The sequence below is a fragment of the Ascidiella aspersa genome, chromosome 4, assembly GCF_963924565.1.
Source record: "Ascidiella aspersa chromosome 4, kaAscAspe10.2, whole genome shotgun sequence".
Taxonomy (NCBI): domain Eukaryota; kingdom Metazoa; phylum Chordata; class Ascidiacea; order Phlebobranchia; family Ascidiidae; genus Ascidiella; species Ascidiella aspersa.
The window spans coordinates 3306274-3334045 of NC_139450.1; the positions used below are offsets into that span (position 1 = coordinate 3306274).

Below are 27772 nucleotides of genomic sequence, written 5' to 3' on the forward strand. Positions count from 1 at the left end.
CAATGCTTTCGCAGTTTATTTTCTCAAATGATGATTTCCCGTAGTTACATGTTTGAGTTCATAGAATTCAGTGGTTCCCAACCTTACTGTTCTCGCGACCTTTTTCAAGTTTTCGATATGTTGCGTGACCTTCAAATATATTGCGTATGATACGTAAACCAGGGTCAATTAAAAACACATTTCAAAATTGGAAAAAAATTTAGACGGATTGTATTAAAATTTGGTTAAAATGTCTGGATTTCAGTTTGCACAAGATAAAGTTTGAGGGTTCTACTATTTTTATTATACATTGTTTGACTGAAGCTACGCTTGTTTCATTAATTAAAAACTGTAATGGTGACGGTCGGTTGCTTTTGCTCCTAATTGGTTATATTTTATTGGTTCCCAATATCTTGCGGGTGACGACAACCACTAAATAGATGAGAGTTTAAATAACAAAGATTCCTTTTCTTAACTCTTTATACTTTACTTAAGGAGTCAGTTTTAATCGACCCGAAGCATCAAGTTAATGATTCACTCAAGCGATAAAAGCACTTTGGACTTGCAACAACACGAAGCTCAAAACCAAACATATGGAGCAAAATTAAACAAGGACGTTTTGTTTGTTAAACTTTTATTTCTTCAAGGCGAATTGAAAAACGCGAGTTTAATATTCATCTTCGGCTTCTTCAGCTTCGCCCTCGACCGAATCGACTCCAACCTCCTCGTAATCCTTCTCCAGAGCTGCCAGATCCTCGCGAGCTTCTGAGAATTCACCTTCTTCCATTCCTTCGCCAACATACCTGGAAAAACAATCCAGTCATCAGTATAAAATCAAAAATAAATGATAGCCAAAGCAACTTACCAGTGGACGAAGGCACGCTTGGCGTACATCAAGTCGAATTTGTGATCCAAATGAGCCCAGGCTTCAGCGATGGCAGTTGTGTTGCTCAACATGCAAACTGCACGCTGCACCTTTGCCAAATCACCACCAGGAACAACAGTTGGAGGTTGGTAGTTGATTCCAACCTTGAAGCCAGTTGGGCACCAATCCACGAACTGTAAATAAAGAAAATTGAGACAAGTCGGAAAATATAAGAAAGTTTACGGGAAATATAAGAAATAAAGTGTGTTTTTATAATTTCCTGGATGGTACGCTTGGTTTTGATGGTTGCAATGGCGGCGTTGACGTCCTTAGGGACGACGTCACCACGGTACAACATGCAACAAGCCATGTACTTGCCGTGACGTGGATCGCATTTCAACATCTGATTGGCTGGCTCGAAGCAAGCGTTGGTGATCTCGGCAACAGAGATTTGCTCGTGGTAAGCTTTTTCGGCCGAGATCACTGGGGCGTAAGTGACCAATGGGAAGTGGATACGTGGGTATGGCACCAAGTTGGTTTGGAACTCAGTCAAATCGACATTGAGAGCGCCATCAAACCGCAGAGAAGCGGTGATTGAAGACACAACCTGGGCGATGAGACGGTTCAGGTTGGTGTAAGTTGGTCGTTCGATGTCGAGGTTTCGGCGGCAAATGTCGAATATGGCCTCGTTGTCGACCATGAAAGCACAGTCGGAATGCTCCAGAGTGGTGTGGGTGGTTAGGATGGAGTTGTATGGCTCAACAACGGCGGTTGAAACCTAAAACAAGGAAACGTTATATAAACTGTCCAGAGAAAAAAATGACAATAACTATGAATTCTGTTTTACCTGGGGTGATGGGTAGACAGCAAACTCCAACTTGGACTTCTTTCCGTAGTCGACTGACAACCTCTCCATGAGAAGAGACGCGAACCCGGATCCGGTTCCTCCTCCAAAGGAATGGAAGATGAGGAATCCCTGGAGACCGGTGCACTGATCGGCCAACTTGCGGATGCGGTCGAGGACCAAGTCGACGATTTCCTTTCCTGAAACCAAACATTTATCAGTTCACCTTCTAGTAAGCAGAAAAGCAAATCGTGCAGGCAGCAACTCACCAACGGTGTAATGTCCACGAGCGTAGTTGTTGGCGGCATCTTCCTTGCCGGTGATCAACTGCTCGGGGTGGAACAGCTGGCGGTAGGTTCCGGTGCGGACCTCATCTGAAATTAACACACGATTAGGTATATTCGGTAATCACGGGTGAATGTCATGTTGATGAGTAAAACAAAATAGGTGCCCATACAGTCTTCCTAGGTATTAAGTATGCACTATTGTTTGTTTTCCAAGCAGACATCTAAGCATTATGCATTTTAATTATTTTTTGTTTTTTGGTTCAATAACGTAGCCTTTATCAAAGGGTGTTTAGTGGACTGTATGTAAAGGTGGTTGTAAAACTTCATGCCAAGAAACTTTGCATTTTGAAACTTTACTAGTGAAAGGATATGGAGTGGCACACAACGTAACACAGTCACCGTTATGTTATTCCATAGTACAGTTCGAAATTTCCCTTATTTGTCCTAATGCTGGCAATCAGGCCTGCGCAACAAACGATCCGGAACGAAATGATAACTTTTGTGCCGTCAAATGCTTACGAAATCACCGAATGTTAGTTGTTACTTGTGAATATATTAACGTTGGAATCTGTTAAAAATAAATGAAGCCCAGCCTGCTAGAAATGCGTCAAAACGCCATTGTTGGCAACCGAAATTAAAGAAGCCAAAAGAGTAACAGGCAATATTAGGTTAAGGGAACGCTTCGCAAACTTCTCAGTCTGCGACCTTTTGTATTAATTTAATTACACTTTTTGTGAATTTTTTGGTTTGAACGATGTTAACGTGAATATTAAATAAGTGAGCTTAGCTCTTTCGCTACCTTCTCAGTGAACAGTTTTCTCATGTGCGCAAATCTAAAAGCGTTATGCATATTATGGCATGTTGCATCGCGTGACTAAAACTCTGTGAAAGCAAGTAATATGCGAATCTCTTTTGTGTGCCTAATACGTCACGTATCCTTTTAAATAAAAATTTTTGACACTTAAAACCAAAAATTCAATTTAAAAAAAAGTAGAACTAAAGCGATTAAATTCCCTTATTTCTTTGCTTGACACAAAAGGGAGGAAGTAAACTAAAACCAGGTCGCCGTTCTTTGTTTAAGGAGGCCAAAACGCGCCGCGTGACTGTGACGTCATACCCACGAGTAGCGGAAATGAATTAACATGCTTGAATAAGCTTTGCGTTACAGCATAAATTCAAGTTAATGTTTAACTTTTACTTGTCGAAGCTGCTTCCAAACCACAGCGGAAATTGATCAACCCTGAACATTTATCATCCAACTCAATGTCAAACCTGTAATAATGAAACCCTTACAAAGTATAATTATCTGCGGAAAAAAGGTTATTGTGAAAATAAAACATGTTTTATTCACTAACCGACAACAGTCGGTTCCAAATCGACGAACACGGCTCTCGGCACGTGCTTTCCCGCTCCGGTTTCACTGAAGAAAGTGCTGAAAGAATCGTCGCCGCCGCCGATAGTTTTATCGCTGGAGATCTGACCGTCGGGCTGAATGCCATGTTCGAGGCAGTAAAGCTCCCAACAGGCGTTTCCGATTTGGACTCCGGCTTGGCCGACGTGGATTGAGATACATTCACGCTAGAAATGTTAAAGACACATTTGCGCCCTAAGTTATTGATTGGGGTTTCATTCGCACGCGATATCTATATCGCAAACCGCAGCCGTGTTATAAAGCGGTGCTAGGAACCTGGACGCGTTTAGTCAAGTTTTGTTAAGGTATACAACACAGCATAAAAAATATAATGCAGAAATATTCCCGTAAGTTGATTTCTGGGCGCTGGTCTACAATCATAGCACAGCGTTAAAACAATTATTAAATCAACGCACATTGTTTTGGGTTTTTTCGGTTAGTGTTTGGGTGAGTCAAGTATTAATATTTAATAATATTGATTAACCTACCTAAATCCAAACCCTAATAACGTCCATTGTGGTAGGATTCTAGACCAGTGCCGATGTTTGCATTATTGGCGATTTATTTTCGACAATCCCCATTTTAGCATCAAACTTTGTTAAAAATCGCCAACGGTTCAGTACTCGCAACTTTGCGTGAACAAAACGTTACTTGAATCCTACTTTTTCGTTCGGTGGGTTTATTTTGCTAAAATTATTTGGGTGCGAGTTCGCGTTTGAGTTGGTCAAGTATTGTTATCATATTTATTTCTTCCTTGAAATTTCAATTTTAACAACTCGTTTTGGTACTGTACTTTAAAAAAGTGGCAGAAAACCAGCGCCAAGTATTTGCATGTTTAGATTTCGACATTTTATAAGCGAACATTTCCCATTTTGCGTTAAAATAGCATCCAACTTTGTTAAAAATGACCGTTCAACACTTGATACTTTGTGTGAACAAATAGGCGGTGAAACACCAGCAGCCATTATTAACGCCGCCTAGATAAGTCTAAAAGTGTACTTTTAAGCTAGCTCTCAGTAACTGTACACCGCAAAACAGTTGTTTAACTACGACGAATAGAGTTAAATCAACCTTAAAACTTACAACACAAGTATTAGCAACAAAATAAAGCATACCAAGTCAACGTACCATTATTCTGAATTAGTAGATCGAAGATTTTCAAGCAAATTTGCGCAGAGGAACGAGACACAGCTTTACGATGTGACTTCACCACTGAATGTGCGGAAAACTCGTGAGTGTTTGTCTGATGTGTCTGGGCGACTATGACGTAATAGTAAACAGTGTTGTTTCGGCCCTGATTGAACAAGATTTAGGTAACTTAAGGCTTTTGATTGGTTGTTATTTGTTCTAAATTAGATAATGTTATTGGTTGAAAATTATTTGAACGTCACGTAAGTTTTATTTGTTTTTCGGGTAATGCGCGTTTGGAAAGACCTTATTTATCATTCTTGGGGTTTTAGGATTACATATATAACAAATAATTTGATTTGCCATTTGTCAAATGTTGCAAATAATACCATTAGTTGATAATCACGTTTCGTTTGAAGCTATTAAGTTATGAAATCTGTTAAGTTATGTGGAAATAACTAACTCTATATAACTGTTGAGTATACCTTGTGTAGTTAAGTGACCAATAATAACCCACAATTAGCATGTTCCAAAATTGCGCCTGGGGATTAACTTATCAAACATAGCCCTTGTACATTTCTTGTCCTCTTAGTTGTATCTATTTCTATTCACAGACAAGGTTTAAGACTTCAAAGTTGTGCCTAGACTTGATTACTGAATGTAGATTTCAAAATTGGATATATTAAAATATTTCAGACTGTGCCCTGAGTTGCGAGCTTAAGAGATTAAAATACAGGACGAAAAACAGTTAAACCTGATAATAAAGTTCCCAGGTTTTGTTAACAGCTGACGGCTTTTATAACACGCAATCAATTTGATTGTTATTAAAATTTCGTCAAATTTACTTAAAGGGGCAGGGCACCATTCTATTTCCTACAGGACAGGTTATAACAAAAGCTATAAGTCAAAATAGGTTGTAGCACAAAAGGCTTTTGTAGGGCTGTCTGTGTTGTATCCCTAAGTAAAAGTAAGCCAATATTACAAACAAGATGGAAATCAAAGGGTATTTACTTTACGGCAATAAAATAATAGTGTCAAAAAGCAACTGGAGACCATTATTAGCGGTTTATTGGATCAACATTGCAAATATAAAATAACGGTAAAACATCTTGTCAGGTAGATATCAATGGAAAGGTTTAAAAAAATGAAAAATGTGCATGTAGCCATAGTCTAAAATTGATCGTTCCGATTATAATGGATGGTGTTTCATATAACATAGCGTGTGTTGCTCGACCTAAGCCACGATTTATACCACAGCACGAAATTTTTCCTGACATGGAATCGATATTAGTCTGTTTCCAGCAACTAGGCACTCAGTCGGTCACTAGAAGGTTGTTAAGTACGTCGTACTTTAAGCCCCTTAAAAAGCTGGCAGGGCGGTATCAAAGAGCGACACATGATACCGAACTGAATTGTATCAAATCTAATCAACTGGGATTTTAATTTGTGTCAAGCGAACGACGCCGTCATACGATAAGTTGTGTAATGTAATTACGCAGCGTTGCTCGAATGCTTGAATTCATTATTATAAGAGCGTTTCAATTTAAAGGTTTTCTACAAAAAGGACCACTCTTTTAAATTCGAATTTAAATCGCTGTGATAGCTTTGTTTACACGATTTCACCCAAGCAATTATCCGCATTTCCAGGGCTTAAGTAACGCGAATTAAAGAGCATATTAAAAAGCAGGTCTTGTACGTATTAGGTGTCTTGCTGCGACATGCCGTACCGCCGGGAAAGAAAGCACAAAGCCAATTTGTTTGGCCTCTTATCGCTCGGCAAACATGGGTGCGGTGTAATCGCCCAGCAACCAGCAGACCAAAACTGCTTTCAGCTATCATCCAAACGAGCCTGGCTTCGTATGTTGTCTGCTGTGGCTTGTACTTGTGTATTTGTTGCCCTGGCTACATTCGAATCACAGCGATTAGGCCATCCAGCTGCCTGGCGTACACTGCTGGCAAGTGCAATCGATAAGCCTTTGTTTAGGCAAGGCGCTTTCGGTCTCGCAACATACAGTCGCTTGGTCAAGGGTGCTGAATCTGACGGTACAGCTCTCACCGAATTAAAACTGAGTAAAAGGTAAGACCCCATTATTCACACAAAAAACACATACCGCGCTGGTTTAACCTAATGCAAATCTTTAACTTTGTATGTTTTCGTCAATCGTATTCGTTTCAAATAATAGGTTTTCCCAATTATATTGTCGGTAATGTGAAATAGAAGTTTTAGTTCTTGACAAAACTTATTTCTGAGTTATAAGGTTACGCGTTGGTATATTAAATTATGGAATACGTTGCAGGTTTTTGAATACATATCTAGTTTAACTTAATAGTGTATTGGCACTTGACGAAAAAATCGATAGTTATATCACCTAAAAAGAAGGTCATATGAAATTGTATTTAGTGTCAGGGATTTTATTCTACAACAAAAAAATAAGTTCAATTAATATTTATTTAACCTAAAAAAGCTTTATTGCGCACATATACATCCAAACCGGCGCTGCTGAACGATTTAAGATTACCTTTATTGCACAACCTAGTGGTGGAAATATAGGTCTACCGCTGGATAAACATCTTTTAAAAATATTTTTAGTATAAGCAATTGTCGAATGGAAGTGTGCAATTGTATTTCCATCTGTGAAAGAAAGTAATTAGATCATAAAAAGTTTCTGTATGGCAATTCTCAAAAAGTGAGCCGAATTTAAAGTTGTTTTACCGAACAAAAAACTTTAGTTTGACATTTTACCAAAGCAGAACACCATACAACCAAGCTAATAGCGTTTGGGATCGGCATCTGTTGAACTTATTTTAAAACAATATGTTTATTCATCGTGTTTCTACTTATAGGTTCAAATCACTCCAGAAACGAAGTTTAATGCAAGTCAAAGATCCGCATAACATCTGCAGTATTTCAGTTACGCCAGCACAATTTCAATACGTCATAGTTGATGACGTAAACAAGGTAAAAGTAAAATAAGTAAGGCACTTCTCTCAATATTTTAGTTCGTTTAATTTTTCCTAATGCAATTTTTTTAAATTAACGGCAGTTTTTGAAATAAAAATCGGTTCGCGTGGACCTGGGTCTTAAATTACTTAACAATTAGAATTTAAAAAACTACAAAACAATTATAATTTTAAAACTTGCTGTTTTTCGGTCAAACTTACGCGTTAATATGAAAGTAAAATTGAGTCTAAATACATTCAAGCAGAAGGCACCAAAAGCATTATTGTCAATGTACTTGTTTCTCTGTAAGTCCACGGATCACAGGTTAAGAACCCCTGACTTAAAGGTAGAGAACTGAAGGTATGCTCTTGCATTTGCAAATTATTTTATTTCGTTGTAGGTTTTGTTTTGCTAAGTGTCGAAGGCAGGGAACAGCCATTGGAAAGCAGTTATGGCAGTTTTGGGAGGTTCACTGAAAAATTTAGACCACTCACGTCGCTATGGCAACGTGTCAGATGTTCCAGTTAGAACGGGATCACCAAAACATGAGCCGGAATTTTTCAAGTAGGTCCCATAAAATGGCGTAATTTGTTAACAGTTTGTTATTGCGTTTAGTAGATCCAATCTGTTCCCTATGTATTAAACATTAAAGCAAGAAAAGCAATTAATATTTATAGGATTTCGCGATTTTATTTAAAAATCGTTTTCTCAGAAGTGATAATGAAAGTTTTACGATCAGATTAAAGTGAAACTTTAATAACAGCTTTACATTTTTAGTTTGGCTGATAAAACTGTACAGCAAACTGTAATACGAACATATACACCGCACGCGCAATTGGGCGCACACACATTTTAGCCCTGGCTGGTGAAATTCCCACAGGGCGCCACAAAACGAGGTGCTGGTAGAAATCGAACTGCTGCTTGCCTTCTACTTAAAAAAGGTCAACTTAAGCTTCGTGCCTTAAGGCCCGTTTACACTACAGCTGCACTGAGCTGCGCTGGGCGTGAAGTTGTTTTCACTACAGCTGCGCTGAGCCGAGCTGGGCGTAAAAATCGCTCCAAACGTAACGTATTTCTATAGCTGCACTGGGCTTGAGTTTAGCAAAGCATGAAATCGCTCCAAAGCATAACTTTAAGCTAGCTGCAGCTGCTGCATGGGGTTTGAGTTTAGCAAAGCGTGACACGCTCGCCACAATAGAATTTAAATGCAAATTACACTTTGCTCAGCTCGGTGCAGCTGTAGTGTAAACGGGCCTTTATTGCCAAACATGGCGCTGCCACCCGATTCGATTTGTTTTCAGCGCTTGTAGCGCTCGTATTAGAATAATTCGGGACTTTGAAGCGTCTATGTTAGAACATGTGTTAAAATTTGGACGCTTCAAGTGGACTGTATTAGAACAGGATACAGGCGAACGGCGAATGCGCAGACTAACCATGCATAACGAAACGTTGCCAAGCGATGCAGACTACAGTTTTTTATCTTGTACAGTTTCGGATATTATAAATGCGGAAATGTTTATAACTGTACCAAGTTAATGCGATGTTTATAATTTTACCGAGTAAATAGCAGGTGAAAGACTTTTATTGTTGCTGAAGCCTACCTCAGCGAACATTGTTTGGGTTAGGGTGCGGGTTAGCGTTTCGGTTTGGGTAGGTTAAAAGCAATATTATTAAATAATAATACTTAAACTACCCTCACCCCAGTCTGGAAAGTATGACAGATCACGCGGGTGCACGGCCGAAAAAATTCGGGTGACCGGGTAATCGGGTTCAACAAAGTTAAAAAAGTGCATCTTTCGTCTGCTTTCAAATTTCCGGACTTTCACGTTATGATTTTCTCATGCACTCTGTATTGCATACATTGCACTGTAAACGTATAAATAGGGGTGCACAGACGTTTTACATGTTTACGGTGCAATTCAGATTTTTTTCGGGCTGCACTTTTGAAAGGTTGAAAAAAACTCGCAGGTGCACTTCCCATGCTTTCCACAGTGGCCCTCACCCAAACAGCAACCAACACCCTGACGCAAATATTGCACCTTGCTGAAATAATTGTTTCAACACTGTGGTAGGACTATACCAGGGCCAAGACTTTTATTGTTGCTAAAGCTAATAATTCTGTTTCTGGCTATTAACTTCCATTCCAAAGTTTTATTAGTTAAAAGACAATATTATTATTTATTTATTCATTTGCAATGCTAGAAAATAATAGTTGCAGCTAATTTACTTCATTATAATAAACTTAGTTAGCAAAATATATGCCAAGAAATATTGAATTAGATAAGATGACATTTGTTTTGCAACTGTATTTTCTAAAATTTGGTCGCCATTATAATGTAAATTAAGTCCTCAAGAAATAGTTAGTAGGTAATCGTAATATACATATTTGAAATATTACAAATTAAAAGAAAAGCTCATATTTTGGTGTTAAATTTAACTTTGACACTTGGCTATTGTTATGGTGCATATTGCACCTAGTTTTCATTCTGTGGCAGATGCATACCAAATATTTTTAAAACAATTTGTGTGCACACCTCAATAACTAAATTGCACACTTTAGAAAAGGTTGTGGTAGGATTTAGAACTTCAGTTATGCCAAAATATGTCTGCACATCTGGAAATTTGGTGATGTACATCAGATATCTGTGCATCGCACATTCTTTGAACCACATCTTAGTGTGAATTTCAATTTTGTGGCATATAAATCTTAAGGTCTGAAAATATGTTACTTCCTTCTGTTCATGGTGGTCTGAAGGCATACATCCAAACTAATAAAAACTCATGAATATTTTTAGTTGTAAAAGTGTTGTAGTGGTCTCAAGTTGATAAAACATAGCTGCTGCATAAGGTTGCAAAGTTGTAGGGAATAGTGCCCGATAAATTTAAATTGCTTATATGTTTCATGTTTCACTACCTTAGTTGAACTTAATTTTTAACATTTTTGCATTGTTATCTTTCTCCATTAAGGTCATGTACAAGTCATGATTTTGAATAAAATTTTGAACTTAAGTTGTTTAATATCAATAGCTGCTTTAAGTTTATCATTACATAATTCGATTACATATTATCATGCCTGGCCAAAGTAATTTATATTTTTGTTTTTCATTATTAAAAAGGTTTTTATTTCCTGAAATAGCATTTTATATACAGATAATTCCTAGATCCAATATTTCAGTCAACCCCAAAAATGAAGGACTTTGTAAGGTGAAAGTGCAAGTAAAACTATGTCCCTGGAAGTGTTAAGTAACCTTTAAATCATTGGTAAAGCTCTCTGCATCAGGTCTACACCAATTTTCCAAAAAACAGCTTCAGTTTTCATCCCCACTAACAAACCTTTGTTTAAGAAAGTCAGAGAAAAGGTAATTTCCATTTTGTGTTGTACATTCAAAAACATTAATGTATACCAGCACTTCCCAACCCGTGGCCGATGGTTTCCAGGTACCGAACTCGAAAATGTTTTTTTCAATAATCTTTTACAACGGCTTAGCTAATTGAGTCCGCAGTTATTGAAATATATAACAACTACAAGGCTATTTAATAAAAACCTGCAAGTAGTTTAGGAGAAATATTGGTATACCTAACATTTTTAGTATTGTCTAGTGTCGACAAACGAGTTCAATCATCTAACGAGGAGAAACAACTAGCAATGAACTCGTGGCGCGTATTTGCAAAAAATCATACAGTGATGAAGAAGAGGACAAACATTGAAATGTGTAATTATTCTAGCACGGTGGTTACTGTATATTTACCCCGCATCATTTCACAGAATCGTTCGTGATCGCCGCTTGAAACTGCACACGGTAAAATAAACAGATTTGAAAAATCATATCCAAAATCGCGCCATTGATTGAGTCATAGTTCAACAGGCTGTCTAAAATACCCGGAATGCGATATTTTATTGAAAGATTTTATGGACTACGTATGCTACTTTTATTACGCACCACATTGTGCAATTTAAAAAAAAATATAAATAGTTTCCTGCTTTATTACACTCTGATTATGGTTTTGTGCCTGGTTTTTAGATATTTTCAATTAGTGCTTTAACTGTGAGTTTAATAAAATAAAAACCAACGGTTATGTGTTCCAGTGTTGGTTGACTACAAAAACTAAGCCTACTTACAAACAACAGTATTTTTGTTACCGGTAGCTGATTTTCACACATTTTGCGTTTCGTCCTTAGTACTAAAAAAGAGGCCGAACGCTGTATTAAAATAAATAATTTTATTAATTACTACATTCAAATTATGTCCGTGTTGGGACGTTCCTTGTTTTATGATTGACGATTAAAAATCAAGCAATATATCCACCGCACAACGCAGTAAATTAAATACGTGATTTGAGCACACATATTTGTAGTGGTTTAGCGTGCTATCTATTGATTCGAACTATATTTGCCCCTATGACTTCGTTGTATCCGATAGGACTCCAATGGTCCAGCCACAAGATCGAAATGAGAGCAACATCGATGTCGGAATATCACACATTTCGGAATAAGACTAAAATGGGACTAGGACCTAATACTCGTAATAACATATAAACGAAATATGTCCTAAATACGTCGGAATAAGACTTAACTTGCAAGAACCAAGCCTATACAAAATTTCACCTAACCCCGACCCTAAGTACATCACAAACCCTTCTAATAATTTTAACTCTAAAATAATTTTCTAACCCTAAGCAGGGCCAAAAAATCGATGTCAAAACAGCGAAGCCTTAACAGCACCGTTCCATCTAGGGTGCCCAAGCGTCGACACCAAAACGGCCGATGGCCCCTGTTCGTCCCATACCCTCTCCCTTCAGTTTCATACGTTATTTTGGCCATTAAACGCCCTGTTTCGATGAATTTAGGACTTTTTCCGGCGGGTATGTGTCTTATTCAGGCGATTTAGATGTTATTCTGTCGTGGGTATTAGGCCTATTGCGTATTTGGCTTTATTATGTCGTTGGTCTTCATACTATGGTATTATAGATTTTTCTGCCTAATGTATTTTTGCTTTGTAGTTATTATTGTATGTTTCCATCTGATTCCTATGAAAACTGTCCTAAATGGTGCCAAGGTGTAATGACTGTTAGCGATGGATACAATCGTGTTTATACTTTTAATAGCTTGCGTTACTACATGTTGGTCACCTCGGACAAAATTCCGACGTCAACCTGGTTTTAAAATGGCCATATTTTTTAAAAAAATCCATCTCTTTTAGGTTTTAATACTGTTAGCAATGCTGCATTGAGGCATTGTTTTAACTACGTGTGACGAAACGAAACTAAACAATTATGGTTTGTTGAATGAGAACATGTTATTGACTTGCGTCTAAAAATATTGCTATTCACAATATTTGTCAAAAGTTAAAATGCTTTGTATTAATGCACATTTCAACATACTAAACCATGCATGTTAAAGATTTTCATCCTGGCAGCTGCACAGCCGACAATTTTCTGCGAGAGCCTGTGGTTTTTTTAATGCTCATATATACGTCTTAAGTATACCGGTACTCAAAGTGTACTTCAGTTAAAAATGAGCAACTTTTACATTTGTAGAAGATATAAACACAATGATACTTGTACAAAAACTGTTTGTTTACATTTCGTACTTTGTCCGTAATTTTAATTTTGCGCTGACCGTTGCAAAGCTGACTTTTTCCACGTTCGTACCTTTTAAATGCCTATGATGCGCGCTAAGTACCAACGAGTTTTTTAAGTTGGAAAATTAAAACTTAAACATTTGTGAAAGACATAAAAACTGAGATTGTTGGTAAAACAACTGTTCGTTTAACTCTTTTCGTTTGACAGTAATTTGACTGCGCGTTAAAGGTCGCAAAGCTGATTTTTCGCACATCTTCGTGCCTTATAAATTCTTATGATGCGCGCTTATTACAGAACAATTTTTCAAGTTCGAAAATTAAAACTTACACATTTGTGAAAGAAATAAAAACTGAGATGTTTGGTAAAACAACTGTTCGTTTAACTCTTTTCATTTGACAGTAATTTGACTGCGCTTTAAAGGTCGCAAAGCTGACTTTTCGCACATGGTCGTGCCTTATAAATGCTTATGATGCGCGCTTATTACAGAACAATTTTTCAAGTTGGAAAATTAAAACTTACACATTTGTGAAAGAAATAAAAACTGAGATTTTTGGTAAAACAACTGTTCGTTTAACTCTTTTCGTTTGACAGTAATTTGACTGCGCGTCAAGGTCACAAAGCTGATTTTTCGCACATCTTCGTTCCTTATAAATTCTTATGATGCGCGTTTAGTACAGAAGAATTTTTCAAGTTGGGAAATTAAAATTTACAAATTTGGGAAAGACATATAAACTGAGATGTTTGATAAAACAACTGTTCGTTTAACTCTTTTCGTTTGACAGTAATTGCTATTTATTGCAAGCGAATCGTGGCTGGTTTGCGACGCAAATTGAATTAAGCCTTTTCGAAGCGGGCGAGTTACTCATTCGCGTTTCATAAAATGGCTTTTAATGGTATCCTTTTTTAAGCGAAATATTGCCATAAGAAACAGGATATTGGACATAAAATGCCCGGAATCGTACTAAAACACCGCTAATAATTTGGTTATTTATAGCTTCCTTTTACAATTGCTGGAATTGCATCAATTTATAATCCTATGGAAATCGTGTCAACTTTATAGAAGCACCTACTTAAATATAGGTTGATGTGCAACTTATCATTCACTTGCAAGGCAGGACAAACTGAGTATCGGTGATTTCAGTTGTATTTAAGAGCTTAAAGAGCGAAAAGGGAAAGAAACAATAAAAAGATAGGAAGACCGCAAAATCTCCGTCGGGTTTAAGTTAAAAATAAAAAGTGGTTTACTTGTTTAAACAAAGGCAAGAAAAATGATTTGTTGTTTTGTTGCTGACGTTCTAGTTCATCATCATCTTCCTCTCCGTCACCTTTGACTGAATCCAGTCCAACTTCCTAGTAATCCTTCTCCAAAGCTGACAGATCCTCGCGAGCATCTGAGAATTCACCTTCTTCCATTTCTTCGCCAACATACCTAAACACATATCGGCCAATAAAGGGATAGTTTATATTAAGACGCAACTGTAAATTCAGCAAATGTAACTTACCAGTGGACGAAGGCACGCTTGGCGTACATCAAGTCGAACTTGTGATCCAAACGAGCCCAGGCTTCAGCGATGGCAGTTGTGTTGCTCAACATGCAAACTGCACGCTGCACCTTTGCCAAATCGCTACCAGGAACAGCAGTTGGAGGTTGGTAGTTGATTCCAACCTTGAAGCCAGTTGGGCACCAATTCACGAACTAAAAATAAGGAAATAACTATGGTTTATAGAAAGTCAAGACACCTAAAAGTAATAAGACTTACCTGAATTGTTCGCTTGGTCTTGATGGTTGCAATAGCGGCATTGACGTCCTTGGGACGACGTCACCACGGTACAACATGCAACAAGCCATGTACTTGCCGTGACGTGGATCGCATTTCACCATCTGATTGGCTGGCTCGAAGCAAGCGTTGGTAATCTCGGCAACCGAAAGTTTCTCGTGGTAAGCTTTCCGGCCGAGAACACTGGGGCGTAAGTGACCCAACAGGCGTTTCTAATTTGAACTCCAGCTTGGCCGACGTGGATTGACATGCATTCACGCTGTTATGAAATATGGATAATTCCACATAAGTCGGAATATGTTTGAATTAAATTTTAAATATAAATAAATTGCGCCAGTGTTATATAAAAACAATACAATTTTATATTGTTTTTAAACGGTAGCGTAAAATGCCACGCTCACCATTTTGATAGTTGATGTGGTTGATCATAGTAGAATATACAAACAACAGCTTTGCAGACCGAGACAGGGTTTTACAGCAATTTTACGAGCTTTATCACCGCTGAACTGTTAAGGCGTGAGGGAGCCGTGTGGGTTATATATCGCGGGCGGTTGCGAAACTGGCGGGATCTTTGCGTTTTTCGCGTGGCGTAATACAGCAAACAGAGGCTTCACGCCGCGCGCGCTCTCGAGTGCTATTTTGTTGATGGAGTTTTGACAATTCAGAGCTAGACGAGCGCATCCTTCAATCTGATTGGTCGACTTCGCGCGGCATCCCGACGTGAAATTGTTGCAGCATCGCGCGACCTACTCACTCCATGGCAATACCAATAAAGCCTTTCAAAGAACCCGCGTGGAAGGACTACGCCTGACTGATCGCGCCTTTTCATACCGAACAATGCCACGGGTGCGACACAAAAACCGAAAGGCGAATGTAATTTGGCGAAGCTGGTCAAACCTTATTGTAGTCGGCCGCCCACTCGGATCTTCCGTGCAAAGATAATGTTGACACAAAGTCTGATATTTTCAGGGCTTGTAAATAATGTGTTCATCTCTCTGGGTTACCGGGTTCTATTTAATGGGCGTGGGGAGATTGATGTGTTTACCGGCAACAGTTTAAATATTTGTAAAGTAATTCGTTTGTAAAGAACGACAAACCACCCCCCATACTTTGGAATCACTGCAACTAAGGGGCGATAAACTACGACTTTTTGCGTCGGATATTTACCGCAATGCTTTCGCAGTTTATTTTCTCAAATGATGATTTCCCGTAGTTACATGTTTGAGTTCATAGAATTCAGTGGTTCCCAACCTTACTGTTCTCGCGACCTTTTTCAAGTTTTCGATATGTTGCGTGACCTTCAAATATATTGCGTATGATACGTAAACCAGGGTCAATTAAAAACACATTTCAAAATTGGAAAAAAATTTAGACGGATTGTATTAAAATTTGGTTAAAATGTCTGGATTTCAGTTTGCACAAGATAAAGTTTGAGGGTTCTACTATTTTTATTATACATTGTTTGACTGAAGCTACGCTTGTTTCATTAATTAAAAACTGTAATGGTGACGGTCGGTTGCTTTTGCTCCTAATTGGTTATATTTTATTGGTTCCCAATATCTTGCGGGTGACGACAACCACTAAATAGATGAGAGTTTAAATAACAAAGATTCCTTTTCTTAACTCTTTATACTTTACTTAAGGAGTCAGTTTTAATCGACCCGAAGCATCAAGTTAATGATTCACTCAAGCGATAAAAGCACTTTGGACTTGCAACAACACGAAGCTCAAAACCAAACATATGGAGCAAAATTAAACAAGGACGTTTTGTTTGTTAAACTTTTATTTCTTCAAGGCGAATTGAAAAACGCGAGTTTAATATTCATCTTCGGCTTCTTCAGCTTCGCCCTCGACCGAATCGACTCCAACCTCCTCGTAATCCTTCTCCAGAGCTGCCAGATCCTCGCGAGCTTCTGAGAATTCACCTTCTTCCATTCCTTCGCCAACATACCTGGAAAAACAATCCAGTCATCAGTATAAAATCAAAAATAAATGATAGCCAAAGCAACTTACCAGTGGACGAAGGCACGCTTGGCGTACATCAAGTCGAATTTGTGATCCAAATGAGCCCAGGCTTCAGCGATGGCAGTTGTGTTGCTCAACATGCAAACTGCACGCTGCACCTTTGCCAAATCACCACCAGGAACAACAGTTGGAGGTTGGTAGTTGATTCCAACCTTGAAGCCAGTTGGGCACCAATCCACGAACTGTAAATAAAGAAAATTGAGACAAGTCGGAAAATATAAGAAAGTTTACGGGAAATATAAGAAATAAAGTGTGTTTTTATAATTTCCTGGATGGTACGCTTGGTTTTGATGGTTGCAATGGCGGCGTTGACGTCCTTAGGGACGACGTCACCACGGTACAACATGCAACAAGCCATGTACTTGCCGTGACGTGGATCGCATTTCAACATCTGATTGGCTGGCTCGAAGCAAGCGTTGGTGATCTCGGCAACAGAGATTTGCTCGTGGTAAGCTTTTTCGGCCGAGATCACTGGGGCGTAAGTGACCAATGGGAAGTGGATACGTGGGTATGGCACCAAGTTGGTTTGGAACTCAGTCAAATCGACATTGAGAGCGCCATCAAACCGCAGAGAAGCGGTGATTGAAGACACAACCTGGGCGATGAGACGGTTCAGGTTGGTGTAAGTTGGTCGTTCGATGTCGAGGTTTCGGCGGCAAATGTCGAATATGGCCTCGTTGTCGACCATGAAAGCACAGTCGGAATGCTCCAGAGTGGTGTGGGTGGTTAGGATGGAGTTGTATGGCTCAACAACGGCGGTTGAAACCTAAAACAAGGAAACGTTATATAAACTGTCCAGAGAAAAAAATGACAATAACTATGAATTCTGTTTTACCTGGGGTGATGGGTAGACAGCAAACTCCAACTTGGACTTCTTTCCGTAGTCGACTGACAACCTCTCCATGAGAAGAGACGCGAACCCGGATCCGGTTCCTCCTCCAAAGGAATGGAAGATGAGGAATCCCTGGAGACCGGTGCACTGATCGGCCAACTTGCGGATGCGGTCGAGGACCAAGTCGACGATTTCCTTTCCTGAAACCAAACATTTATTAGTTCACCTTCTAGTAAGCAGAAAAGCAAATCGTGCAGGCAGCAACTCACCAACGGTGTAATGTCCACGAGCGTAGTTGTTGGCGGCATCTTCCTTGCCGGTGATCAACTGCTCGGGGTGGAACAGCTGGCGGTAGGTTCCGGTGCGGACCTCATCTGAAATTAACACACGATTAGGTATATTCGGTAATCACGGGTGAATGTCATGTTGATGAGTAAAACAAAATAGGTGCCCATACAGTCTTCCTAGGTATTAAGTATGCACTATTGTTTGTTTTCCAAGCAGACATCTAAGCATTATGCATTTTAATTATTTTTTGTTTTTTGGTTCAATAACGTAGCCTTTATCAAAGGGTGTTTAGTGGACTGTATGTAAAGGTGGTTGTAAAACTTCATGCCAAGAAACTTTGCATTTTGAAACTTTACTAGTGAAAGGATATGGAGTGGCACACAACGTAACAGTCACCGTTATGTTATTCCATAGTACAGTTCGAAATTTCCCTTATTTGTCCTAATGCTGGCAATCAGGCCTGCGCAACAAACGATCCGGAACGAAATGATAACTTTTGTGCCGTCAAATGCTTACGAAATCACCGAATGTTAGTTGTTACTTGTGAATATATTAACGTTGGAATCTGTTAAAAATAAATGAAGCCCAGCCTGCTAGAAATGCGTCAAAACGCCATTGTTGGCAACCGAAATTAAAGAAGCCAAAAGAGTAACAGGCAATATTAGGTTAAGGGAACGCTTCGCAAACTTCTCAGTCTGCGACCTTTTGTATTAATTTAATTACACTTTTTGTGAATTTTTTGGTTTGAACGATGTTAACGTGAATATTAAATAAGTGAGCTTAGCTCTTTCGCTACCTTCTCAGTGAACAGTTTTCTCATGTGCGCAAATCTAAAAGCGTTATGCATATTATGGCATGTTGCATCGCGTGACTAAAACTCTGTGAAAGCAAGTAATATGCGAATCTCTTTTGTGTGCCTAATACGTCACGTATCCTTTTAAATAAAAATTTTTGACACTTAAAACCAAAAATTCAATTTAAAAAAAAGTAGAACTAAAGCGATTAAATTCCCTTATTTCTTTGCTTGACATAAAAGGGAGGAAGTAAACTAAAACCAGGTCGCCGTTCTTTGTTTAAGGAGGCCAAAACGCGCCGCGTGACTGTGACGTCATACCCACGAGTAGCGGAAATGAATTAACATGCTTGAATAAGCTTTGCGTTACAGCATAAATTCAAGTTAATGTTTAACTTTTACTTGTCGAAGCTGCTTCCAAACCACAGCGGAAATTGATCAACCCTGAACATTTATCATCCAACTCAATGTCAAACCTGTAATAATGAAACCCTTACAAAGTATAATTATCTGCGGAAAAAAGGTTATTGTGAAAATAAAACATGTTTTATTCACTAACCGACAACAGTCGGTTCCAAATCGACGAACACGGCTCTCGGCACGTGCTTTCCCGCTCCGGTTTCACTGAAGAAAGTGCTGAAAGAATCGTCGCCGCCGCCGATAGTTTTATCGCTGGAGATCTGACCGTCGGGCTGAATGCCATGTTCGAGGCAGTAAAGCTCCCAACAGGCGTTTCCGATTTGGACTCCGGCTTGGCCGACGTGGATTGAGATACATTCACGCTAGAAATGTTAAAGACACATTTGCGCCCTAAGTTATTGATTGGGGTTTCATTCGCACGCGATATCTATATCGCAAACCGCAGCCGTGTTATAAAGCGGTGCTAGGAACCTGGACGCGTTTAGTCAAGTTTTGTTAAGGTATACAACACAGCATAAAAAATATAATGCAGAAATATTCCCGTAAGTTGATTTCTGGGCGCTGGTCTACAATCATAGCACAGCGTTAAAACAATTATTAAATCAACGCACATTGTTTTGGGTTTTTTCGGTTAGTGTTTGGGTGAGTCAAGTATTAATATTTAATAATATTGATTAACCTACCTAAATCCAAACCCTAATAACGTCCATTGTGGTAGGATTCTAGACCAGTGCCGATGTTTGCATTATTGGCGATTTATTTTCGACAATCCCCATTTTAGCATCAAACTTTGTTAAAAATCGCCAACGGTTCAGTACTCGCAACTTTGCGTGAACAAAACGTTACTTGAATCCTACTTTTTCGTTCGGTGGGTTTATTTTGCTAAAATTATTTGGGTGCGAGTTCGCGTTTGAGTTGGTCAAGTATTGTTATCATATTTATTTCTTCCTTGAAATTTCAATTTTAACAACTCGTTTTGGTACTGTACTTTAAAAAAGTGGCAGAAAACCAGCGCCAAGTATTTGCATGTTTAGATTTCGACATTTTATAAGCGAACATTTCCCATTTTGCGTTAAAATAGCATCCAACTTTGTTAAAAATGACCGTTCAACACTTGATACTTTGTGTGAACAAATAGGCGGTGAAACGCCAGCAGCCATTATTAACGCCGCCTAGATAAGTCTAAAAGTGTACTTTTAAGCTAGCTCTCAGTAACTGTACACCGCAAAACAGTTGTTTAACTACGACGAATAGAGTTAAATCAACCTTAAAACTTACAACACAAGTATTAGCAACAAAATAAAGCATACCAAGTCAACGTACCATTATTCTGAATTAGTAGATCGAAGATTTTCAAGCAAATTTGCGCAGAGGAACGAGACACAGCTTTACGATGTGACTTCACCACTGAATGTGCGGAAAACTCGTGAGTGTTTGTCTGATGTGTCTGGGCGACTATGACGTAATAGTAAACAGTGTTGTTTCGGCCCTGATTGAACAAGATTTAGGTAACTTAAGGCTTTTGATTGGTTGTTATTTGTTCTAAATTAGATAATGTTATTGGTTGAAAATTATTTGAACGTCACGTAAGTTTTATTTGTTTTTCGGGTAATGCGCGTTTGGAAAGACCTTATTTATCATTCTTGGGGTTTTAGGATTACATATATAACAAATAATTTGATTTGCCATTTGTCAAATGTTGCAAATAATACCATTAGTTGATAATCACGTTTCGTTTGAAGCTATTAAGTTATGAAATCTGTTAAGTTATGTGGAAATAACTAACTCTATATAACTGTTGAGTATACCTTGTGTAGTTAAGTGACCAATAATAACCCACAATTAGCATGTTCCAAAATTGCGCCTGGGGGTTAACTTATCAAACATAGCCCTTGTACATTTCTTGTCCTCTTAGTTGTATCTATTTCTATTCACAGACAAGGTTTAAGACTTCAAAGTTGTGCCTAGACTTGATTACTGAATGTAGATTTCAAAATTGGATATATTAAAATATTTCAGACTGTGCCCTGAGTTGCGAGCTTAAGAGATTAAAATACAGGACGAAAAACAGTTAAACCTGATAATAAAGTTCCCAGGTTTTGTTAACAGCTGACGGCTTTTATAACACGCAATCAATTTGATTGTTATTAAAATTTCGTCAAATTTACTTAAAGGGGCAGGGCACCATTCTATTTCCTACAGGACAGGTTATAACAAAAGCTATAAGTCAAAATAGGTTGTAGCACAAAAGGCTTTTGTAGGGCTGTCTGTGTTGTATCCCTAAGTAAAAGTAAGCCAATATTACAAACAAGATGGAAATCAAAGGGTATTTACTTTACGGCAATAAAATAATAGTGTCAAAAAGCAACTGGAGACCATTATTAGCGGTTTATTGGATCAACATTGCAAATATAAAATAACGGTAAAACATCTTGTCAGGTAGATATCAATGGAAAGGTTTAAAAAAATGAAAAATGTGCATGTAGCCATAGTCTAAAATTGATCGTTCCGATTATAATGGATGGTGTTTCATATAACATAGCGTGTGTTGCTCGACCTAAGCCACGATTTATACCACAGCACGAAATTTTTCCTGACATGGAATCGATATTAGTCTGTTTCCAGCAACTAGGCACTCAGTCGGTCACTAGAAGGTTGTTAAGTACGTCGTACTTTAAGCCCCTTAAAAAGCTGGCAGGGCGGTATCAAAGAGCGACACATGATACCGAACTGAATTGTATCAAATCTAATCAACTGGGATTTTAATTTGTGTCAAGCGAACGACGCCGTCATACGATAAGTTGTGTAATGTAATTACGCAGCGTTGCTCGAATGCTTGAATTCATTATTATAAGAGCGTTTCAATTTAAAGGTTTTCTACAAAAAGGACCACTCTTTTAAATTCGAATTTAAATCGCTGTGATAGCTTTGTTTACACGATTTCACCCAAGCAATTATCCGCATTTCCAGGGCTTAAGTAACGCGAATTAAAGAGCATATTAAAAAGCAGGTCTTGTACGTATTAGGTGTCTTGCTGCGACATGCCGTACCGCCGGGAAAGAAAGCACAAAGCCAATTTGTTTGGCCTCTTATCGCTCGGCAAACATGGGTGCGGTGTAATCGCCCAGCAACCAGCAGACCAAAACTGCTTTCAGCTATCATCCAAACGAGCCTGGCTTCGTATGTTGTCTGCTGTGGCTTGTACTTGTGTATTTGTTGCCCTGGCTACATTCGAATCACAGCGATTAGGCCATCCAGCTGCCTGGCGTACACTGCTGGCAAGTGCAATCGATAAGCCTTTGTTTAGGCAAGGCGCTTTCGGTCTCGCAACATACAGTCGCTTGGTCAAGGGTGCTGAATCTGACGGTACAGCTCTCACCGAATTAAAACTGAGTAAAAGGTAAGACCCCATTATTCACACAAAAAACACATACCGCGCTGGTTTAACCTAATGCAAATCTTTAACTTTGTATGTTTTCGTCAATCGTATTCGTTTCAAATAATAGGTTTTCCCAATTATATTGTCGGTAATGTGAAATAGAAGTTTTAGTTCTTGACAAAACTTATTTCTGAGTTATAAGGTTACGCGTTGGTATATTAAATTATGGAATACGTTGCAGGTTTTTGAATACATATCTAGTTTAACTTAATAGTGTATTGGCACTTGACGAAAAAATCGATAGTTATATCACCTAAAAAGAAGGTCATATGAAATTGTATTTAGTGTCAGGGATTTTATTCTACAACAAAAAAATAAGTTCAATTAATATTTATTTAACCTAAAAAAGCTTTATTGCGCACATATACATCCAAACCGGCGCTGCTGAACGATTTAAGATTACCTTTATTGCACAACCTAGTGGTGGAAATATAGGTCTACCGCTGGATAAACATCTTTTAAAAATATTTTTAGTATAAGCAATTGTCGAATGGAAGTGTGCAATTGTATTTCCATCTGTGAAAGAAAGTAATTAGATCATAAAAAGTTTCTGTATGGCAATTCTCAAAAAGTGAGCCGAATTTAAAGTTGTTTTACCGAACAAAAAACTTTAGTTTGACATTTTACCAAAGCAGAACACCATACAACCAAGCTAATAGCGTTTGGGATCGGCATCTGTTGAACTTATTTTAAAACAATATGTTTATTCATCGTGTTTCTACTTATAGGTTCAAATCACTCCAGAAACGAAGTTTAATGCAAGTCAAAGATCCGCATAACATCTGCAGTATTTCAGTTACGCCAGCACAATTTCAATACGTCATAGTTGATGACGTAAACAAGGTAAAAGTAAAATAAGTAAGGCACTTCTCTCAATATTTTAGTTCGTTTAATTTTTCCTAATGCAATTTTTTTAAATTAACGGCAGTTTTTGAAATAAAAATCGGTTCGCGTGGACCTGGGTCTTAAATTACTTAACAATTAGAATTTAAAAAACTACAAAACAATTATAATTTTAAAACTTGCTGTTTTTCGGTCAAACTTACGCGTTAATATGAAAGTAAAATTGAGTCTAAATACATTCAAGCAGAAGGCACCAAAAGCATTATTGTCAATGTACTTGTTTCTCTGTAAGTCCACGGATCACAGGTTAAGAACCCCTGACTTAAAGGTAGAGAACTGAAGGTATGCTCTTGCATTTGCAAATTATTTTATTTCGTTGTAGGTTTTGTTTTGCTAAGTGTCGAAGGCAGGGAACAGCCATTGGAAAGCAGTTATGGCAGTTTTGGGAGGTTCACTGAAAAATTTAGACCACTCACGTCGCTATGGCAACGTGTCAGATGTTCCAGTTAGAACGGGATCACCAAAACATGAGCCGGAATTTTTCAAGTAGGTCCCATAAAATGGCGTAATTTGTTAACAGTTTGTTATTGCGTTTAGTAGATCCAATCTGTTCCCTATGTATTAAACATTAAAGCAAGAAAAGCAATTAATATTTATAGGATTTCGCGATTTTATTTAAAAATCGTTTTCTCAGAAGTGATAATGAAAGTTTTACGATCAGATTAAAGTGAAACTTTAATAACAGCTTTACATTTTTAGTTTGGCTGATAAAACTGTACAGCAAACTGTAATACGAACATATACACCGCACGCGCAATTGGGCGCACACACATTTTAGCCCTGGCTGGTGAAATTCCCACAGGGCGCCACAAAACGAGGTGCTGGTAGAAATCGAACTGCTGCTTGCCTTCTACTTAAAAAAGGTCAACTTAAGCTTCGTGCCTTAAGGCCCGTTTACACTACAGCTGCACTGAGCTGCGCTGGGCGTGAAGTTGTTTTCACTACAGCTGCGCTGAGCCGAGCTGGGCGTAAAAATCGCTCCAAACGTAACGTATTTCTATAGCTGCACTGGGCTTGAGTTTAGCAAAGCATGAAATCGCTCCAAAGCATAACTTTAAGCTAGCTGCAGCTGCTGCATGGGGTTTGAGTTTAGCAAAGCGTGACACGCTCGCCACAATAGAATTTAAATGCAAATTACACTTTGCTCAGCTCGGTGCAGCTGTAGTGTAAACGGGCCTTTATTGCCAAACATGGCGCTGCCACCCGATTCGATTTGTTTTCAGCGCTTGTAGCGCTCGTATTAGAATAATTCGGGACTTTGAAGCGTCTATGTTAGAACATGTGTTAAAATTTGGACGCTTCAAGTGGACTGTATTAGAACAGGATACAGGCGAACGGCGAATGCGCAGACTAACCATGCATAACGAAACGTTGCCAAGCGATGCAGACTACAGTTTTTTATCTTGTACAGTTTCGGATATTATAAATGGGCAAATGTTTATAACTGTACTAAGTTAATGCGATGTTTATAATTTTACCGAGTAAATAGCAGGTGAAAGACTTTTATTGTTGCTGAAGCCTACCTCAGCGAACATTGTTTGGGTTAGGGTGCGGGTTAGCGTTTCGGTTTGGGTAGGTTAAAAGCAATATTATTAAATAATAATACTTAAACTACCCTCACCCCAGTCTGGAAAGTATGACAGATCACGCGGGTGCACGGCCGAAAAAATTCGGGTGACCGGGTAATCGGGTTCAACAAAGTTAAAAAAGTGCATCTTTCGTCTGCTTTCAAATTTCCGGACTTTCACGTTATGATTTTCTCATGCACTCTGTATTGCATACATTGCACTGTAAACGTATAAATAGGGGTGCACAGACGTTTTACATGTTTACGGTGCAATTCAGATTTTTTTCGGGCTGCACTTTTGAAAGGTTGAAAAAAACTCGCAGGTGCACTTCCCATGCTTTCCACAGTGGCCCTCACCCAAACAGCAACCAACACCCTGACGCAAATATTGCACCTTGCTGAAATAATTGTTTCAACACTGTGGTAGGACTATACCAGGGCCAAGACTTTTATTGTTGCTAAAGCTAATAATTCTGTTTCTGGCTATTAACTTCCATTCCAAAGTTTTATTAGTTAAAAGACAATATTATTATTTATTTATTCATTTGCAATGCTAGAAAATAATAGTTGCAGCTAATTTACTTCATTATAATAAACTTAGTTAGCAAAATATATGCCAAGAAATATTGAATTAGATAAGATGACATTTGTTTTGCAACTGTATTTTCTAAAATTTGGTCACCATTATAATGTAAATTAAGTCCTCAAGAAATAGTTAGTAGGTAATCGTAATATACATATTTGAAATATTACAAATTAAAAGAAAAGCTCATATTTTGGTGTTAAATTTAACTTTGACACTTGGCTATTGTTATGGTGCATATTGCACCTAGTTTGCATTCTGTGGCAGATGCATACCAAATATTTTTAAAACAATTTGTGTGCACACCTCAATAACTAAATTGCACACTTTAGAAAAGGTTGAGTTGTGGTAGGATTTAGAACTTCAGTTATGCCAAAATATGTCTGCACATCTGGAAATTTGGTGATGTACATCAGATATCTGTGCATCGCACATTCTTTGAACCACATCTTAGTGTGAATTTCAATTTTGTGGCATATAAATCTTAAGGTCTGAAAATATGTTACTTCCTTCTGTTCATGGTGGTCTGAAGGCATACATCCAAACTAATAAAAACTCATGAATATTTTTAGTTGTAAAAGTGTTGTAGTGGTCTCAAGTTGATAAAACATAGCTGCTGCATAAGGTTGCAAAGTTGTAGGGAATAGTGCCCGATAAATTTAAATTGCTTATATGTTTCATGTTTCACTACCTTAGTTGAACTTAATTTTTAACATTTTTGCATTGTTATCTTTCTCCATTAAGGTCATGTACAAGTCATGATTTTGAATAAAATTTTGAACTTAAGTTGTTTAATATCAATAGCTGCTTTAAGTTTATCATTACATAATTCGATTACATATTATCATGCCTGGCCAAAGTAATTTATATTTTTGTTTTTCATTATTAAAAAGGTTTTTATTTCCTGAAATAGCATTTTATATACAGATAATTCCTAGATCCAATATTTCAGTCAACCCCAAAAATGAAGGACTTTGTAAGGTGAAAGTGCAAGTAAAACCATGTCCCTGGAAGTGTTAAGTAACCTTTAAATCATTGGTAAAGCTCTCTGCATCAGGTCTACACCAATTTTCCAAAAAACAGCTTCAGTTTTCATCCCCACTAACAAACCTTTGTTTAAGAAAGTCAGAGAAAAGGTAATTTCCATTTTGTGTTGTACATTCAAAAACATTAATGTATACCAGCACTTCCCAACCCGTGGCCGATGGTTTCCAGGTACCGAACTCGAAAATGTTTTTTTCAATAATCTTTTACAACGGCTTAGCTAATTGAGTCCGCAGTTATTGAAATATATAACAACTACAAGGCTATTTAATAAAAACCTGCAAGTAGTTTAGGAGAAATATTGGTATACCTAACATTTTTAGTATTGTCTAGTGTCGACAAACGAGTTCAATCATCTAACGAGGAGAAACAACTAGCAATGAACTCGTGGCGCGTATTTGCAAAAAATCATACAGTGATGAAGAAGAGGACAAACATTGAAATGTGTAATTATTCTAGCACGGTGGTTACTGTATATTTACCCCGCATCATTTCACAGAATCGTTCGTGATCGCCGCTTGAAACTGCACACGGTAAAATAAACAGATTTGAAAAATCATATCCAAAATCGCGCCATTGATTGAGTCATAGTTCAACAGGCTGTCTAAAATACCCGGAATGCGATATTTTATTGAAAGATTTTATGGACTACGTATGCTACTTTTATTACGCACCACATTGTGCAATTTAAAAAAAAATATAAATAGTTTCCTGCTTTATTACACTCTGATTATGGTTTTGTGCCTGGTTTTTAGATATTTTCAATTAGTGCTTTAACTGTGAGTTTAATAAAATAAAAACCAACGGTTATGTGTTCCAGTGTTGGTTGACTACAAAAACTAAGCCTACTTACAAACAACAGTATTTTTGTTACCGGTAGCTGATTTTCACACATTTTGCGTTTCGTCCTTAGTACTAAAAAAGAGGCCGAACGCTGTATTAAAATAAATAATTTTATTAATTACTACATTCAAATTATGTCCGTGTTGGGACGTTCCTTGTTTTATGATTGACGATTAAAAATCAAGCAATATATCCACCGCACAACGCAGTAAATTAAAT

At 38.0% G+C, this 27772-nt stretch overlaps 4 protein-coding genes and 1 pseudogene across 16 annotated transcripts; 2 read left to right on the top strand and 3 right to left on the bottom strand.

The window, feature by feature from the left end:
* Nucleotides 1-576: 576 nt before the first annotated feature.
* LOC146146688 (tubulin alpha chain, testis-specific-like) lies at nt 577-4639 on the bottom strand. 3 transcript variants are annotated; one of them, XR_014494846.1, is made up of 7 exons: nt 4515-4639; nt 3331-3553; nt 1958-2062; nt 1692-1888; nt 1223-1622; nt 845-1038; nt 641-782 (listed from the first exon to the last, which is right to left on the bottom strand). XR_014494846.1 is itself a non-coding variant. In XM_083388681.1 (6 exons), exons 3-6 carry the CDS (start codon nt 1758-1760, stop codon nt 647-649), a joined length of 897 nt encoding a protein of 298 aa, XP_083244807.1. In that variant the 5' UTR covers nt 1761-1888; nt 1958-2062; nt 3331-3533; the 3' UTR covers nt 577-646. The 3 variants fall into 3 exon arrangements, 1 of the variants encoding a protein (XP_083244807.1); XM_083388681.1 differs by lacking the exon at nt 4515-4639 and having other exon boundaries at nt 577-782; nt 845-1043; nt 1130-1622; nt 3331-3533; XR_014494845.1 differs by having other exon boundaries at nt 845-1622.
* Nucleotides 3456-11541, top strand: LOC146146689 (uncharacterized). 5 transcript variants are annotated; one of them, XM_083388682.1, is made up of 5 exons: nt 3456-4617; nt 6218-6591; nt 7359-7473; nt 7856-8019; nt 11056-11541. In XM_083388682.1, exons 1-4 carry the CDS (start codon nt 4603-4605, stop codon nt 7868-7870), a joined length of 519 nt encoding a protein of 172 aa, XP_083244808.1. In that variant the 5' UTR covers nt 3456-4602; the 3' UTR covers nt 7871-8019; nt 11056-11541. The 5 variants fall into 5 exon arrangements, 2 of the variants coding, with proteins under 2 accessions (XP_083244808.1, XP_083244809.1); XM_083388683.1 differs by lacking the exon at nt 3456-4617 and adding an exon at nt 4640-4699; XR_014494849.1 differs by lacking the exon at nt 6218-6591 and having other exon boundaries at nt 3498-4617.
* A 2698-nt stretch (nt 11542-14239) lies between these two features.
* Nucleotides 14240-15306, bottom strand: LOC146146690 (tubulin alpha chain-like; annotated as a pseudogene).
* Nucleotides 15307-16562: 1256 nt separating this feature from the next.
* Nucleotides 16563-20622, bottom strand: LOC146146691 (tubulin alpha chain, testis-specific-like). 3 transcript variants are annotated; one of them, XR_014494763.1, is made up of 7 exons: nt 20498-20622; nt 19314-19536; nt 17943-18047; nt 17677-17873; nt 17208-17607; nt 16830-17023; nt 16626-16767 (listed from the first exon to the last, which is right to left on the bottom strand). XR_014494763.1 is itself a non-coding variant. In XM_083386405.1 (6 exons), the coding sequence occupies exons 3-6, from the start codon at nt 17743-17745 to the stop codon at nt 16632-16634; spliced, it is 897 nt and encodes a 298-aa protein (XP_083242531.1). In that variant the 5' UTR covers nt 17746-17873; nt 17943-18047; nt 19314-19516; the 3' UTR covers nt 16563-16631. The 3 variants fall into 3 exon arrangements, 1 of the variants encoding a protein (XP_083242531.1); XM_083386405.1 differs by lacking the exon at nt 20498-20622 and having other exon boundaries at nt 16563-16767; nt 16830-17028; nt 17115-17607; nt 19314-19516; XR_014494762.1 differs by having other exon boundaries at nt 16830-17607.
* On the top strand, nt 19439-27529 carry LOC146146692 (uncharacterized). Of its 5 annotated transcripts, none has more exons than XM_083386406.1 (5): nt 19439-20600; nt 22201-22574; nt 23342-23456; nt 23839-24002; nt 27044-27529. In XM_083386406.1, exons 1-4 carry the CDS (start codon nt 20586-20588, stop codon nt 23851-23853), a joined length of 519 nt encoding a protein of 172 aa, XP_083242532.1. In that variant the 5' UTR covers nt 19439-20585; the 3' UTR covers nt 23854-24002; nt 27044-27529. The 5 variants fall into 5 exon arrangements, 2 of the variants coding, with proteins under 2 accessions (XP_083242532.1, XP_083242533.1); XM_083386407.1 differs by lacking the exon at nt 19439-20600 and adding an exon at nt 20623-20682; XR_014494766.1 differs by lacking the exon at nt 22201-22574 and having other exon boundaries at nt 20021-20600.
* The last annotated feature ends 243 nt before the right edge of the window (nt 27530-27772 follow it).

Bases quoted from the DNA above. Each gene is read 5' to 3' on its own strand.
- LOC146146688 (XM_083388681.1), bottom strand. From the start codon at position 1,760: ATGGAGAGGTTGTCAGTCGACTACGGAAAGAAGTCCAAGTTGGAGTTT. The intron at 1,623-1,691 runs GTAAAACAGAAT...TCCTTGTTTTAG, and splicing joins CTGTCTACCCATCACCCCAG to GTTTCAACCGCCGTTGTTGA. The intron at 1,044-1,129 runs TCCAGGAAATTA...ATTTTCTTTATT, and splicing joins CATCAAAACCAAGCGTACCA to TACAGTTCGTGGATTGGTGC.
- LOC146146689 (XM_083388682.1), top strand. The intron at 6,592-7,358 runs GTAAGACCCCAT...TTCTACTTATAG, and splicing joins GAATTAAAACTGAGTAAAAG to GTTCAAATCACTCCAGAAAC.
- LOC146146691 (XM_083386405.1), bottom strand. From the start codon at position 17,745: ATGGAGAGGTTGTCAGTCGACTACGGAAAGAAGTCCAAGTTGGAGTTT. The intron at 17,029-17,114 runs TCCAGGAAATTA...ATTTTCTTTATT, and splicing joins CATCAAAACCAAGCGTACCA to TACAGTTCGTGGATTGGTGC. The intron at 16,768-16,829 runs GTAAGTTGCTTT...TTGTTTTTCCAG, and splicing joins AAGCGTGCCTTCGTCCACTG to GTATGTTGGCGAAGGAATGG.
- LOC146146692 (XM_083386406.1), top strand. The intron at 22,575-23,341 runs GTAAGACCCCAT...TTCTACTTATAG, and splicing joins GAATTAAAACTGAGTAAAAG to GTTCAAATCACTCCAGAAAC.